A 17,360-nucleotide genomic window follows, 5' to 3' on the forward strand; every position below is an offset into this window, starting at 1 on the left:
GATAGCTGGCGAGACATCAGCCGCGTTCGTAACGTTGGATGGACTGAAGCAGGGGGATACGCTCTCCAATCTACTGTTTAACATCGCTCTTGAGGGTGCAGTACGAAGAGCAAACGTCGAACGAAACGGTACGATCATCACGAAATCTCACATGCTTCTTGGTTTTGCGGACGACGTCGATATCATCCGTATCAACCGTAAGGCCGTGGAGGAGGCTTTCATACCATCTCTAGTGTGTATGTGTGTGTATGTAATAATTCTTACTTGATTTTCTCACAGATGGCCTGACCGATTTTCTCGAAATCAGTGCTAAATGAAAGGTCTAGCTGCCCTATAAGACCCCATTGAATTTCATTGTAATCGGACTGATCGGATCTTTGTCTGTGATGTGAATGTGAAAATCACGAAACTTCATTAACTATCTCAGGAACTACGCAATCGATTTGAACAAAATTGGTGTCAAATGAACGGGCTGTCTGGAAAACCCCGAAGTATTGAATTTTATAATGATTAAACATATAATGCAAAATGAATAAAAAGAACCGTGTGCTAAAGACTATTTTTTCTCACCCGCTGTTCTCAGAGATGGCTAGACCGTTATTTACGAAATTAGTGTCATTTGGAAGGTTTAGTTGTCCCATGAAACGCTTTTGATTATTTTTGCAATTGGACTTTAAGTTGGCGTATTATGTTTAAAAATGTGGAATCACGCTAATCGGATCTTTTACGGTTTACGTTACTAGCTGTGGTACCGCATGTTCGCACGATATTGCGCTTTACAGGACGTTGATCATCCCGATGGTACTAGTACGGCCATGAGTGTTGGTCGATGAAGGAGACCAACAGGTGAGCACTTGGAGTCTTCGAGCGTAGGATCCTGTATTTAATACTTGGCGGAAACTGGAGAAAGGAGTGTGGCCCAGATGCATGAACCACGAGGTGTACCAAACATACCAACATGCTGATAAAGTACGGCATACTACAGTGGGCTGGCCACGTGACACGAATGTCGGAGGAGCGACCAGCGAAAATAATATCTAGTACCAAGCCCGACAGAGGTTGGCGACTTCGTGGTAGACTCCGTACTAGTAGGATTTGTAGTGTGGATGAGGACACCCGATTGACAGGTGTGAGAGGCAGTTGGAGAAGACTACCCAAAGATCGTCTGGTGTGGAGACCAATTCTTGATTCAGCAGTGGATCGTCAACGACTTTTCGCCATAAAAGTAAAAGAACATAACGTTTTGCAAAGCAGGCAGTGAATATAGTTTAAAAAATGGTTCAAAAACATTATCTGGTTTCTATCTCAGGTAAATCTATAGCCTGTAAGTAGTTTAACACTACATGCATTACACGAATTACTGTATTGTAGGGTGTGCATGGAATAATGTTAATCAACTATCTCCAAAAATAAAAACCAATCAGACTATATAATGTTGTAGAGCGTTTGAAGAGTAAAACTTTGAAAAACCTGTCTCCTATGTCGATTAAAAAAGGACTGCAAATGGTGAGTTGACAACATGGAGGGAGCGTCAAACTTAGCTTCAGTCTTAACAAGTTCTAACCTCACACTTCCACGAGTCATATGCTTACAATAGACTGCCAGTTGAAACATGGACACAACTGGTAGGTGTTGCCTGGGCAATGATGTCATCCGACAATAGCTAACGCGATCATTGGCGCGATGACCCTACTTCGGCGGTAAAGGAAATGCTTCGCTAACCTGAGCGTCTGCTCACCAAGATGGTGCGGCTCAAAACAACGTCTGATCTCCATGTTAGGAGCGGCTGACCAACGTCCTGGTGTCGACGTGAGACTCTAAACACAGCTGACATGATGGTCCACCGGAGAGACTGATGATCGGTGAAGGTCCAACGAGCCGCCCTGGAAAACATCATTTTACAAAACAAGAATCGGCATGGACCTAGGCAAATGAATAAGGACTACTATTGGAAATTTGGAACATACACTGCAAATTGTTCTGTTTTGCGGGATGCGACAAGATACATTGCGATGAGCTGCATCCACGCAACTACGAAGTCTTAGTGCTGCAGGAAGTTTGTTGGATAGGACAGAAGGTATGGAAATATGGCCACCGGGTTGCTCGTTTTACCAGAGTTGTGGTGCCACCAGCGAGCTAGGAACTGGCGTCATAGTACTGGGAAAGATGCGCCGATGTGTGAGGGGGTAGCAGCCGATCAATGCGAGGATGTGTAAGTTGAGGATAAAGGGCCGGTTCTTTAACTACAGTATTATCAACGTGCACTGCTCACATGAAGAAAGACCTGACCACAAAAAGGAAGCGTTCTACGCGTAGATGGAGCGGGTTTACGGGAGCTGCTCGCGACCACAAAACCACATATCTATAAAACCACCTACAGATCAATCGTCGAACAGACAGAGTACCGAATCGACCACGTTCTAATCGACGGCAGATTCGTCTCCGATATCATCACCGTTCGCCTCTACCATAGTGTGAATATAGATTCGGACCACTACTGCGCGATAAACTCTCGACAGTGCATAATATAGCTTGGCGCAGCTACTCTTGAAAAAAGCTCGAGAAGCATTCAATCCGCCGCACTGCTGTAGCGCTACTAGGCGGCTTCGGGTCATAGAAATGACTGGGTTGACAGCGAATGCAAACAGTTAGTTGAGGAGAAGCACGCAGCATGAGCGAGAATGCTGGAGCACCGTACGAGAGCAAACGTGGAACGATACCGACGGGCACGAAACAGCCAAAACTCAGTTCTCCAAAGGAAAATGAGTCAACAAGAGGACAGAGATCGCGAAGCTAACGACACTCGGATGTTCTACGAGAAGCTGAATAGCTCCCGTAAAGGCTACGTGCAACTAGCCGATTATGCAGGGACTTGGACGGCAACCTGTCTTACGGACGAGTGTAAGGTGACCGAAAGGTGGAAGCAACACTTCGAAGAGCATCAGAACGGCGATGCAGTAGAGCGCAAGGACGGTATGGCAATTGGTCTTGGTGCACGAGCAGAAGACAACAGGATTCTAGCCCCTTCCATGAGTTGGAGGAGGAGATTGGCCGGCTAAAAAACAACAAAGCTACTGGAGTGGACCAACTTCTCTGCGAGCTGTTGAATGCGGTAGACTGGCTAGAGCCTAGAACTGGGTCATTGCCAACATTTGGGAGGAAGAACGAGTATCTGAGGAGTGGATGGAAGGTAACGTGTTTCGTACCACCTTCGGCGGACTGCAGGTGGAGAACGGAACGTAGAGATGGTGAATGAATCACGAACTGCAGGACCTGCTTGGGGAGCCATCTATCGTTCACACCGCTATGATTGACAGGTTGCGGTGAGCTGGCCATGTCGTAAGAATGTCAGACGACCGATAAAGATGGTCCTTGAAACCAATCCGTCAGGATGTAGAGGTGCTCAGCGGACAAGGAGGATCGATCAGGTGGAAGATGACCTTCGAACCCCACGCATACTGCAGACCTGGCGAACTGTAGCTATGGACCTTGTGGAATAGAGACGACTCTTGCCTATAGCAAAGGCCACACCACGGCTTGGAACTGGTTGGTAAGGTAAGATGTAGATGTAAAAAGATGCTGCTTCTCAAGAACACCGTGTCGTGAAGGCCTTATCTTTTACATGTATCCTGGTATTAGTAACCTTATTCTGCTGAAAAATGTTAGTGTTTTGCTACACTTAAAGTTTTCCGATTGAATAACACTAGACAACGGTTGAATTATATATTGAACTAAATTATAAGGTGAAAACTTATAAATAAAATAGAATTTCGTTAAACCCTCAAAAACAACAATCAATTTCAACTACATAAATCTTTGGCAATATCAACAATCAGGATTTTCATTAACATTGGTTGTCTATCGTTTGATAATAGTAAATATGTATATAAGTGAGAATTTTATTTGAACGAAATAATTCGACCATTTTTATCAAAACATCCAATAGATTCGGTTGAATAAATCACCCTTTTATCTATCAAACCCTCTAATCACTTGTTTTATCGAAACTGCTGGCTCACGTTTGAACAATTCATTTGATTCACATAATACTCACGCATATATTGCCAACAGGAACTTCCGCTGATGCGTCCGCACCCGGCCAGGATTAACACGTTTCACCAGACGTGTGTGCTTGTATATCAGCCAGGTTTCCCGCAGTACGTTAGCTGCCGCATTTTTTAGCTGCAGAACAGAAATCAAACAAAATGGGTTGTTATTGGTATATATAGAGATATGCGACCACATCAAAAGTTTCGTGCCCGGTTCACCAAGCACAAGATTATTCGATACAGAAGAATGTAGACTAACGTTAGTATGCAGGAGAACATAAAGAAGAATGCATTTATCGGTTTAGGTATTTAGGTATTTCCGAATTTAAAATAATTTCATATGCTTTTTATTTTGTCAGTTTATATTGACGATTAATGGAAGGTTCACTTTAAAAAAGCGAATGCAAATCCCAAGTTATCTGATCGGATACACGAAAATCATCTGTTTTTGTTTACACGCATTCAAACAATTTGCCGCCTCGGGATGTTTTTTCTATGACGGTACTCTATTTTTCATATTATTATTCATGCTCTCTGTAGTTACAACATCAACGTTTGCTTTCTTGTCAAATTTCCAGAAAAAGATAACAAGCAAGAAAGTTCGTCTACTGAGAAATACTGCTTTATTGGATAGATAACCGCTAGCGGTGGCGTCAAGTAAATTTCCACCCAGAGTCTGCATGCCACTCATTCGGGCGATTTACAGCACAAATGTCGTCAGTTTATCAATCTGATGGTGCGGATCAGCAGAGTGAATTTTGCCGTGACATGGTGATGAGGGTCACATCTAACGGTTGGTGCGCGAAAAATGATCTAAACTCGAATGGTGCTCTCGGAAACGGGTCGAGCTAAAGGTTCGTTTGTTTTTACTAATTTCGCTGTGACTAATCGGACGTTAAGCATTAGATTTTACTGATGTATTAAATTTATTTCAGGAGATGAAAGACTTTCATACTTGTTGTGGTTAAAAATCGAAGCAGTTCATATTGTGGTTAAGTATGTAAATTATAATCTGAATTCGGGTCGCGTGATGAATCTATGAATTTTCAAATGTGAAAAGGTTTTTATCTATTCTACATGCTAAATAGCGGCCACGCTCTTGATACAGAAACTAACCACATTCTTGAGTTCAAACAGAAACACTCTTTGTACGAAAATGACTGTAGGGGACAAATAAGCGATAACCCTTCTGTTATATTATTTTCCTGTTATCAAAAGACAATCCACAAAACCAAATAGGTGTAATTCGTCATGTCAGAATATTTGCTATGCAAATTCCCGGAATAGCTGTAAATCTCAACGAGCATCGAAAACATACCAACACATACATTTCGTCTGAGCTGCGCTCGTTTTCATCATATATAAACATTGTTTATCCAGATAGAAAGTTGGTTACGGACTGTCACTACATGCCACTTACCCTCTTTGTCAGCTGGGTGTCCATCATGAAGTTGTGCACATGCTTTTCCGCTCGCGTCAACTCTAGTTTTCTCGATACGACTGCCACTAGCAGGGCCGTACAGCCAGCTCCCTGTCGAGTGTATGTGTGTATGTGTGAACCGAATGAGTTGATTGCATCCCAGGGTACGGGTTTTCCGACGAGATGCACCGTTGGTTTTGGATTCCACCGGATGTCGGGGGAGTTCCGAACCATCGGAGGAAGACCACATCCAGTGATGGCCAGCGTACGAATGTGAGTGTTGTTTTGGTTGGACGACGAAAATTGCAGATCCAGGGTGTATGGTTTGAGAGCAGAAAAAAAAAAAACGGAAAGCAAAGCATGGTATGAATAACCAAACTGGCTTCTATTTAGATTTTTTATGTTTATGTTGAAATATATGAGTATAATAGGTTTAAGTGTGTTTTCGTTTGTTGTACTGAAGCAGGCCGTCAGTTTGAAGCGCTAAATTTTCACAGCGTTACTTTGTAGATGCCTTTGCAGCATGGAATGTGATCCGTAACTATGTTATATGGTGCTTGTAGCTTGTGTTGCTATTCGGCCGAACTACGATTGTAGGTGAACCAATAGTAGTAGAAATCTATCTGTTGTAACAGTTTATGCGATCGTGAAGCTTTGTTGCCGAATCTTCATATTAATAGTTGCGATTTGATTTACAGAGGCTGTTATAAAACAAGTCATAAATGCTACACAATTGGGTTGTTATACAAACTTACAGAAATCGTAAAGGCTTCTATTAAATACACAAATTACGCAGCGGGTCGAAGCATATTACTTTATTATTATAATAGAGTGCAAACAATTACTATATTGTTTCAATTTGTTTTTTCTTCCGCAGTTTTGTGCCAGTCATCGAAGCCAGGCGATTGAAAATTGGAACTGCCGGCAAAACTTTCTTTTGTGAAACGAAGTATGTGACTTCAAAGAATAAAAAATATCTCCCGACGTTGGTTTTGGTTCAACTTAGACGGATTGGATTGCGAGGGGATTTTGAACATACATTTAGCTAACTTCAAAACCATTGACACCGATCGGTAACGAGTGTGTTTAGCATTGCTATATTTCAATCTCATATATTTGTTGCTATAAAATATCCCTTGAAATTAATCTTTCTAATGAAACAAAAATTAATTCCAAAAACTTTCAACTTCATGAGTTGTCGAAGCCGCAATTTGCGTTCCCGAAATTCCAATAAATTTGGAATAAAGATTTCATCACTCTAGAGTAAAATTAATTTCATTCACATTGATTGCATTTGTATCGCTGTAGAAATTGAATGCTAGGTAAACGAATGTTGGGTGAACAAAAAACAATCTGTTGATTGAAGCGGACGCGTGGTCTTTCTTAAAAGTGACAGTTCATATCAGTTACCGTATTTGCAGTTACCTTCTTCAAAAATTTCAGGAATAAAACAATTTCTCGGTCGGTCGTGCAAGTAGATAATTAATTTACATAAAGAAAAGGAACTGTCTTTTATAATAATAATAATAATATATTCTTATACCATTTCAAATAAGCATGCTACTGTCTACACTTCTTTTTTACGGTTTTTATTTACGTGAAATTTAAGAGTAATACAATTTCTCGAAATAAAATGAATTCTTTTCCGGAGCAAGGAATATAATTGAATGCTTTGATATAACAGTCTATAAACGAATTCAGAAAATGAAACGTTTCTTGCATTGATTCTGCTATATTAACTATTCTTGGACGAATCGGATAATTTTATAGATAAGCTCGACAAAATGCATAACGGTGTGATTTTTTTTTTTTTCTAATGGTAGGGTAGAGCGGGGCTATTTGGTTACGGGGTAAGTTGGTCAATGAGAATATCTTCGAATCTACGTATAAAAAAATCGTGTTATATGGGTGATATGTAGCGGATAACCAGAGAAACTGAATGACAAAATGAAGTACCGTTTTAATTAAGACGTATAAAAAATACAGGTTGGTGTCAAATTGGCCATCAATTCTACTCGGTTTTCAAATTGAAACTTTTTGTCTAAACAAAGCTAGCCAAATTGAAATAAACATAGCTCAACGTATTATGAAAGTCATTTTGGTTAGTTTTAAGTTGTGTAAAGCAAACTTCCGCCAAAATTTTAATTTCATATATTTCAAGTAATTTTCACATTTAATACATGAGGGGCTAGTTGGTCAAATACTAGCGGGGCTGGTTGGTCATATGTACATCATAAATGAATTCGAGTAACCAAGTAAATGCAATGTAAGGAACAGCGCATTTCGTGAAACAAATTAAGCCAAACTTAAGCCAAGCAAAAACAGCATGTGCTCTTGTTAGTAAAATCATTTATTTAAAACTATAAACTATTTAGTAAAAATTGTCTCCATTTCATCGTCATTTTGATGAATATTTTATTGCACACTATAAATGATGAGTCATTGATCTAAAATAACTGCCTTGACAAATGCCTTCTACCTTATGAAAATTTCGGCGAAAGTAAGCTTTCATAAAAAAAACTAATGTAGCTATAGTTTTGTGCTTGTGATTGCAGATGCGAATCTAGAATTTGGCTCCGGTTCTCAATTTAACCCGTATTGTCTTTGATTTAGTTCCCAACCAAACTTTTAGAGAGATTTCAACATATATTTCTCGTCAGGTATGAAAGAGGAACACGTTTTTTTTCATGCAATTATGAGTAACTTTTCTTATGGTTTGGGATTTCGGAAAGCAAACGTATAAACAAAAAACCGGATGCGGTTTGACCTCCGCTGAGACGCTACAGGCTGCCGCAAATGCATTGAGGAAGGAAAACTGAATTGTCCTTCCGAAATATAAATGGTCAATTTACCCCACACACTGACCAACTTACCCCGGCTGAGGGGCTAGTTGGCCAATTAGATATCCACTCAAAAAACATAGAATATCCGCAAAATCATTAACTTTTCTGACCAGTTTATATTTTTTCTAGATGCTATAGACTTAACACAATATTTCCATGGAATGAGTTTTTGCCATAATGTTTCCTACAAAAAGTTACAGAACATTTTGACCAAATATGACCAACTAGCCCCGCTCTACCCTACTGCTTTACTTTAAGAATACATAGATTCGCAGTGAACATATGGTGTCTACATAAGTTCATTTGTTCACATTATAGCGTCACCAGAACAAGCGCGTCACGTACTGATTCTGCACGCATGCAATAAAAATCGCTGGTTCCCTTGTGGTTGAATTATAGAATTAATCTAAATTCACGGGGTGTTGCCCTGAAACGATTTAGAGAACGTCTAACTATCGACAGAAAAACCGGAAGTGAAAAAAAAAATTACTGATCAGCTTGCTCATTTTAAAGTGGTAGTTCTTTTCAAATAGAACCACATTGGCACCGAGAAACGTGGCGAAAATGGCATAAACTTCGCAATCCTATGTCCAGAATGCAAAGAAGAGGGCTGGCTTGACAGGTAACGAGACCTAAATTGTACCGAAGCGTAACGCAAAGTAAAAACTGGGGGGAAAACGCTCAAAGAAGCTTTGCGAGAATTTGCTGACGCAATAGTATTGTGTTGCTGTGGAGGATGAAATGTATTGCAAACCCGTTTTTGGCGCGATAAGAGTTTGAAATAGCATTCGATTAGGGTGGTCGGTATTACCGACTTTTCGAGAAACCGGTATTTCGGTATTCATAAAAATAAAAATCGGTAAAACCGGTATTTTTATTTTTTCGGATTAATACAAACCAGAGGTGACTCGTGGTCTTTAAGCCTACTTTTTCAACTACAAAATTCTTAAAATCATAATTTGGGGAAGTAATGATGATTGTCCGCGAAAAAAAGTAGGCGGTTGTATCCAAGACACGACCGCATAAATGACGTAGAACTACGTACACTATTAACAAATGCATTGAGTGTTTCATTACCCTAGTAACACAACTGTTTTTATCAAAGTTTTATAGCGCTTTTTTGGCTGTATTGAGCGCTATAAAACTTTGATAAAACCAATATTTTTACTTGAGTAATGAGTTATAATGTCTACTAATGAAGGGTTGTGAATTTCGTGAACCGGTTTCAGCAGTTAGCAGATCGTGCCGAGTTAAAAACCATACACAGCACACACACACAAATCATACCATATCATAGACACACACACACATCATACCATATCATACACAAATACACACATACACACATACACACATGATACCATATCATACACACACAGCAAGCAAGCGACCAATCAGAGGACGTTATTTTTATTTCAACAAGGCTTGACAATTTTCAATAGTGCAATAGTTCGTAGATTCAAAAAACATTTTTATGCATTTGGGCAGATGCGTGTATAATTTTCCAATCGATTGCTGCGAGAATGAAGAAAATCGGTTGAAAACCAACCGACCTATTAGCATTTGAAAAGGGACAAATTTCGTCCCAGTTTTTCAGTTTGCATCCCTGTGTGGTATGCTAAAGTAAAACATAGTTCTACGCCAAAAAGGCATTTTGTTGTTCAAAATCGGTTGCTGATCGCAACCTTTGTGCTACCCCAACAGTGGGGGAGTTAAGATACACGGACAACATGCACTGTGGAAGCTATTTCACCTTCTGTAAATTAGACGGCCGCGACAGATGTAACTGCTAGAATCCGCACAGAATGCTTGCTTACGTTGTCAAAAACTTGTTTATTTGCCTTGAAAAAAGGCATTTTGCTGTTCAAAATTGGATTTGGTGATGACGATCTTTATGCTGCCCCAACAGTGGGGGAATAATGGCAGTCTGGCGAGGCACGCTGAGAAGAACCGCGCTGCTACTGAGACATGGTGACCAACCACAGCGCAAGTGATTTATTTAATTTGAAGGCAGCCACAGGCGCAAACCCGCTGTTACTTCTGAGTGCTGTATCTGATTCTACTGCTGTCAACGTTGTGGACGGTCCATCCAGCGCGCCTTCCGACTAATGAATGTAGCTAGTTTTCCCAGAAACACTCTGTTATAGCCGAAGGGTGCTACGTAATAGGCCACGCCTTTCAGTTCAGTTGTCTAATTCTCCAATATTCTTTAGACGAATTATTCCACAATTCGCATTCGATATTTGTTTCCAGCGAATAAACACCGATGGTGCTCTCACACACGCAACGGTTTTAAACCGTATTTTATTGCGGTTTGTGACATCAAGCGATTTCGTTTGCTCGTTGTTGCGTGTTGCATCATGTTTCAACTTGGCAGCTGGGAGACGACGAAATACTGTTAATGCTGATTGATCGAATCGACTTCATATTAGCTCTGCATATTCGAATTAACTGCCTTTGTGAATGCGTTCTAACAGGGCAGTTTGTTATTCAAAATCGGTTATGTTGATCGCAGCCTTTGTGCTGTCCCAACAGTGTGGGTATTAACTAAATGAACTACAACAGAATTTGATTGCTAGGATCCCGCGAAGAATGTTTGCTTGTGTTGATGCTAGGAAATTTTCACCCTTCAATTACTTGTTTATTTGCCTTGAAAAAAGCATTTTGCTGTTCAAAATCGGTTGCTGATCGCAACCTTTGTGCTGCCCCAACAGTGGGAGAGTTAAGATACACGGACAACATGCACTGTAGAAGCTATTTCACCTTCTGTAAATTAGACGGCCGCGACAGATGTAACTGCTAGAATCCGCACAGAATGCTTGCTTACGTTGTCAAAAATTATTAACTTTCAATGACTTGTTTATTTGCCTTGAAAAAAGGCATTTTGCTGTTCAAAATTGGATTTGGTGATGACGATTAGGGATAGAAAACCTATCAATAATTATCGATAGTATCGATTGTTGCCGGCCAATGATAGAATCGTTAAGCTTTCCGCGTTATCGATAGTTATTGATATTTTCCTCGCATTGATATTTATACTCCACAATGATGCCAGAACTGAAAAAGTATATTGGCCGTGCCTTTAAGAGAACTCGATGGTTGTTCGCTCTCACATGAAATCCTCTTCAAAACTGTTAGAAAATTGAGGGATACTCATTTTCGCTCACTCTACCTTATACGGACAACGACGAGATTTCGCTTAAGTGCGAATGATGTGTGCGAATAAACTTTTAAATATTATTCCTGTCCACAACAGGAGCAACACTTTGTTGTTTTTCTTCATCTGGTTCTAGCTGTCAAACTATCGATAACTATCGATAGTTATCGATGGTATAAGAGAATTTATCGATAATTATCGATAGCCGTTTTCGTCGATATTTCCCAGCGTTTCAGGTTGCATCTATGCATGGACGTGTCGCTGCATGATTATATTTTTGCATTTATGAGTACCTATACTTCATTACGATCCAGATTTTTTTGTAAGATTAGGACCTCTGCGACCATTGTTTTGATCTCTTGTGGTATATGATCCAGATACAACACTGGGTAACAGTGTTTGAAGAACTCCAATGAATGAATCTAGTGATATGATTGCGAAGAACATAATTTCGAAACTAATGTAATAACAAAAAACATGCAGATTTCTACTTATTTTTTTTCCATCGCAAAACTTAGTTTCAAATTAGTGAATAACTTTTAAATTCGTAGAAAAACAATATTTGAAACTTTTGAGAAGAGTATATGAACGAAATAATAAATAAGAAATCACGATCAGACCAGAATTTACTTTTTCGAATCCGAATGAATCGAAGGTAAATACTTCTTTATTCTGTTCGATGCTCTTTAAACAGTTCGTTCAAATTATTTATTATTATAATTATTTTATTAACTTTAGCTCCTGATGGAGAAACGAAAAATGTGGCATATGAACAAGTTTGTAACTGAAATAGAAATAAATGTTTGAAATGAGAGGTTGGTAAAACATATATAAAAATATAGAAAATTATGGAAAAAGCAGAAACATTTACACGAGTGAGGCCAGGTACATTCAGCTAGTTGCTAATAAAAGCCCGCTGCGGTACGGGCGACGAAGGTTTGAATTATTCAAATTTCACTTTTTCAAGGAGCAGTAATTTTTAGGATGAAATTCTTTATTGGTTGATTATTTCATCCTGTAAACACTTTGTATCAACAAAAAATGAATTCCTAATCCAAATTTATATTTATTTATTATTTTTTTAGGTTTTACTTTCAAATAGCACAAATGAATAATGAATTTTCGCTGACATGATTGTGATTTCTGCCTCAAACTATGATTTTCATAAATTGTAGTTAAACTGGGAGGTTCAAAACCCACGCGCTGCCACTGTGAGTATAAGAGTGTAAAAAGATTAGCTGTTCTACTTAAAAAAAATGTTTTGCTTTATTGATATGAAGTTTTTTGACATATTATCGATACAAACAAACACATCGTCTGAATCCGAGCAGAACAAACAAAAAGATAACAAAAATTGATAAATAGTTAAGGGTAAATTATTATTTAATGTTGCTTTGGTATAAATGTAATAATTATACATATACATCGTCATGTGATTTGTAAAGCCTGCCTAAGTGAGTAGCATTCATTAGCCTAACAATGATTTATGAATACTGTGACAAGTTTTTTTTTCAATCTAAAGAAAAATGCCGAAAAAACCGGTTTTTTCGCCTCTTTAATACCGGTATTTCGGTATTGAAAAAAAAGTAGGAGGGTGGTATTCAGGACACGACCGCATGACGTTGGACTACGGTATTCTTATATTACAATGAAACAAATAATAGAGAGAATTGCAACTCTAGTATTTGCTGCAATTTTATCTAACAGTGCATTTCTGAATGCTGAGACGTTAAAAAGTTATAAATAATAATATATACTGAAAGAATGGATATCTTTTATTTAATCGCTGTCATTTCATACATATTCGAATCAAACCTTTGTTCGTAGCTGCACTACCAAGACAATCATTTAATTGAGCGAATTGGTAAAATTTTCCTATCTAACCAAAAAGCAAACTTAACGAAACTATCTGAAAATGGAGCCCAGAACGATTTAAACGAAAATTTTAAATTTAAAAATTGTTTGAAATTAAATCGATAAAACTCATGCTAGGTTATCTCCAGCCCACCATATAACTTCATGTATTTAAAAAAAATACGTTTATTTCAATAACTTAATATAGCAAGAGTTCAGTTACACGTTTTTCGGTAGTTGTTATCAAGGTTTTGGTGAGTGACAGGAAAATATCTTAACTTCTTCAATTGCGATTTAGAGCATTGCTAATTGTTTTGTTATTTTTCACGATAGCGACAAGTTTGTTTCTTTCTCTGTGTGCGAGAAACAAAATCAAAACCGCGCACCGAGAAACAAAAACGAAAATTTAATGAATGCTTCTCATTGAGAAAACTTGCAACTCTTTTTACTAATAATTTATGATACTCAAAAGAACCTGTTTAGATCTAAATGAAATTTCTAGTAAATAAGTGTTGATCATTCATAGGCAGTAATTTTTCCTCGATGAATAAAGACTGGCTGAAGCAGTTGAAATCGCTGCTGTAAATTCAAATTCACAACTGTGTTCGTTAAGACATTTTATTATTTTTAATGACAATAATAATCTCCCGATCAGAAGAGCATAACTAAAAAAATACAAAATTATATCAACGTGAGACACAAATAACATATCTTGATACAATTTTGTATTTTTCCATATAATGTGATAACAAAATTGAATCTGAATGAGTTATAATAACAAAACGTGAAATGAAGTAGTTCTGAAACAAGTCTAACTAATTTTTTTCGTTTTTATCAAAACCTGTTGTTTCTAACAATCTTTGTTATTATATTGTTCTATATACTATCTTATTTTGTTAGAAAGCTGATAAATTAGTAACAAATTTTAATATGTGTTTGATAATAGTAGAATCATTTCTGTTATAATTTCTGTTATTTTAACACCTAACGGGACCAAATTGAAAACACAGCCTGTAAGGTTTTTCCCGTAACAAACTAACAACTTCTGTTACATTTTTGTTTGTTCTTTCTGATCGGGCTACGATAAACACCCGCTATAGTTATCCACACACATGCTATAACTATCTATACACATGTTAACACTATTCATACACACGCTGTAGGTATAGTTTTTTATACACATGCTAAAGCTATCCATACACACACTATTTCTATCCATACATCCGATACAACTATCTATACACACGCATGAGCTATCCAACCATGTGCTATTACTATCCATACATACTAGGGTGGGGAAAAATGATCGATTTTCCAGAACCAAGTTTTTTTGGTTCCTTTTGGGATCCCAAACAACCCTAAACTTACCTGAAATCGATTGGTCTTGTCTCCGCTTGGCGCATTGCATTTCAAATTTGTATGAAAATTTATATGGGAAAACCTACTTTTTTGCATTTACCTTCCTAGAGAGCTCAATAATGCTCTAATAATGCACTACATTATGTTAAAGTATAGTATTTTAGATGCCTAACAACTTTGTAGAAGACACAAAAGAGCTAGGATGTCCCTAAGAAGAGCTACAGCTGTTCAAAGTTGAGTATGTCGATTTAAATGCAGAAAATCTTCTTTTCTGCCAACATTACCAATGTACCGGCGTCAGTAGGATTCCCATCAAAAGTAACCTGTCGTAACGACTTTATACACTCAGCTGGATCAAGTAAACAAATTTAGGTCAATATTCTAGGCATAGATATAATCTAGAACATGTTTCAGAGGTAACTTCTGATGGAAATCTGACTGACGCCGGTACACTGGCAGTGTTGGCAGAAAAAATGGTTGGCAACATAAATTTCGACATACTCAACTTTGAACAGCTCTAGTATTTTTTTGGCTCACCCTAGCTCTTTAGTGTCTTCGGCCAAGTTGTAAGGCATTAAAAAACCTACCGTTTGAAGTAATGAAACCTATGGTTTGAGCCATTTTGAGCTCTTTAGTATGAAAAATGCAAAAAAGTTGGTTTTTCCATACACTATAACTAATCTATAACTAATCATTAAACACGCAGCAGCTATCCACACACACGCTATAACTATCCGTACACACGCTGAAGATATACACGCAATGGCCATAATATGCTACACATGCTATGTCTTACACACGCTATAGCTAGCCATACACACGGAACAGCGCCATCCCTGTCATCGCAAATGTCATTGCAATGCAGATGCACATACGCTATATGTGCACACTGCGCACACACTAAATGGCGGTAGCTTTCCTAGTGGCGGTGCTGGCTCGTGCAGTTTCTGGCCGTTTTCACCCAACGATATCTGAATTGGATTACTCCTGGTGGGGTCCAACTCAGATCGAAGGGGAACCGAACTGAATGAAGAAATGCAGCTGCCCACTACCTCCGCCGCTGCTGCCTGATACCACCGCTCAGGTTCTGCTGCAGCTCAGTTTCGCCACTGGAATCAGCCACCGCTGCTGGTTATTCAGGACCGTTCTAGTGGCCTTCCACTTGTTAACTGATGACTGCTATGAGACGACGCAGGCTATTATATAGCCCAAAGCAAAAATCCACCCGCGAACAAAGTAGAAGCGAGCTTGTGATTGGTTGAATGTGCACGACTTTTAACACAACTTTTAACTAGTTTAGTATCGCAATTCAGTATCTACTAGTTTAGTATCGAAAACATATTTAAATTATTATATGACAATCTTGCGCAATATTTTCCCTATCAATCAAGCCACTGGTGTTTAGAATCTGTTTAGTGGTAATGATTAAAGAAGCATATTAAAACGGTGTTGAAGCACCTGTTTCAGCTACCGAAAGCGAGCTCGTTATTGGTTGAAAGCTGCGAGACTGTTTACAAAGTCAGATCGATTGTATCCGTTAGTGTCGACTGTGCTTGTGAAGAGAGGTGGTGATTGGTTGCTCGGTATGATTTAGACAATCGATGTGATTCAACAATTTTTTATTAGTGTATCTCGAACAATAGGTTATTTTTGTTACATAAATTCGACGGTAAAAGAATTTCTGATCGGTTGATGCCAAAACCTCGAATTTCTGAAAAGAAACGACTCAAAACCTGACCACTTTTCCCTGGTTTTCCTTGGTTGAATTACTAGATTTTCAAATTCAGATGCCTAACTTCGATATAGACGTTAGTCCAACGTCAAAATATCGGTTTTACCCGTTTTTGTTTTACCGGTAAACCACCCTACATTCGATCCATAGTGTGACTCGTTAGTTTTCTGAAGAACTTACACTTTCCTTGGAACGCCGTCTGAAAGCGAAACATCTGCAACTATTGTGAAATTGCCATTATCTCTTGCACTGTAAAACTTATTGATTCATTTGTAAATGACAAAGTTCGATAATATCTAATCTTCGGATTATCGGAATCATTTTTGCTTAGCGCACAGTTGCTTTGGGAAAGTGAAACAAAAACAATACAGCCAGTTTCGAGCGTTTTTTTCAGCATTATGGAATACGATTCGTGAAAAATGATTAGTAGTTTTCTGAATCACGACTTGAAAAGAGATTAATCCAAGGGAAATTGTTAATTGCGGATATTTTTGAAGCCAGAAGGGTTTGTTTAGTCGGTGTGTCGTCTTTGTTGAAGTAGCATTGATGGTTGTCTAATCATGGAGAAATGACAACTAAAATATTACAATGTTCTAGAAAAAAAATTTAAACCAAAATGGTTTGTTTCTTTGTTTTAATAAACAAAGCACAAATATATTTTTGTAAAATAAGGCAAAGCAAAACTTTGGTGCTATATTCCGATTCGGAACTTGACTTTCTGTTTATTATATACGTCAGACTTCGCAACTGACTGTTTAATGTACAAGACAAATGCGGGGTTAGTGCTACGATTCTACTGACACTAAGAGCGTCTCCGGAGCCAAGACTCGATCAGATGAGGGCTGGCCTGTTAGGCCAGCATCGTACCTCGAGTAGTTAGATTAGCAGAGACGACTGATTCTGAATTAGAAGCTTTGCTCATATGCAAGTGTTTTTTCTCATGCCT

The 17,360-nt window shown here is 38.4% G+C and overlaps 1 protein-coding gene and 1 long non-coding RNA gene across 17 annotated transcripts in view; one reads left to right on the forward strand and one right to left on the reverse strand.

The window, feature by feature from the left end:
* Nucleotides 1-17,360, reverse strand: part of LOC129725340 (small conductance calcium-activated potassium channel protein) — a 355,723-nt gene that overhangs the window by 22,790 nt on the left and 315,573 nt on the right. For all 16 annotated transcript variants that reach the window (XR_008728076.1, XM_055681026.1, XM_055681027.1 and 13 more), the window contains 2 exons: nucleotides 5,470-5,580; nucleotides 4,055-4,182 (listed from right to left, as the gene is read on the reverse strand). Coding sequence is in view for 15 of the 16 variants with exons in the window: in XM_055681026.1 (XP_055537001.1) it covers nucleotides 4,055-4,182; nucleotides 5,470-5,580 (239 nt within the window). In the remaining variant the exon portion in view is untranslated. The remainder of the gene's footprint in view (nucleotides 1-4,054; nucleotides 4,183-5,469; nucleotides 5,581-17,360) is intronic.
* LOC129725343 (uncharacterized) lies at nucleotides 4,664-7,115 on the forward strand. The gene is made up of 3 exons (XR_008728077.1): nucleotides 4,664-4,903; nucleotides 4,985-5,832; nucleotides 6,347-7,115. It is a non-coding gene; the product is annotated as an uncharacterized LOC129725343 (long non-coding RNA).

Source organism: Wyeomyia smithii, chromosome 2, assembly GCF_029784165.1.
Source record: "Wyeomyia smithii strain HCP4-BCI-WySm-NY-G18 chromosome 2, ASM2978416v1, whole genome shotgun sequence".
NCBI classification, from domain to species: domain Eukaryota; kingdom Metazoa; phylum Arthropoda; class Insecta; order Diptera; family Culicidae; genus Wyeomyia; species Wyeomyia smithii.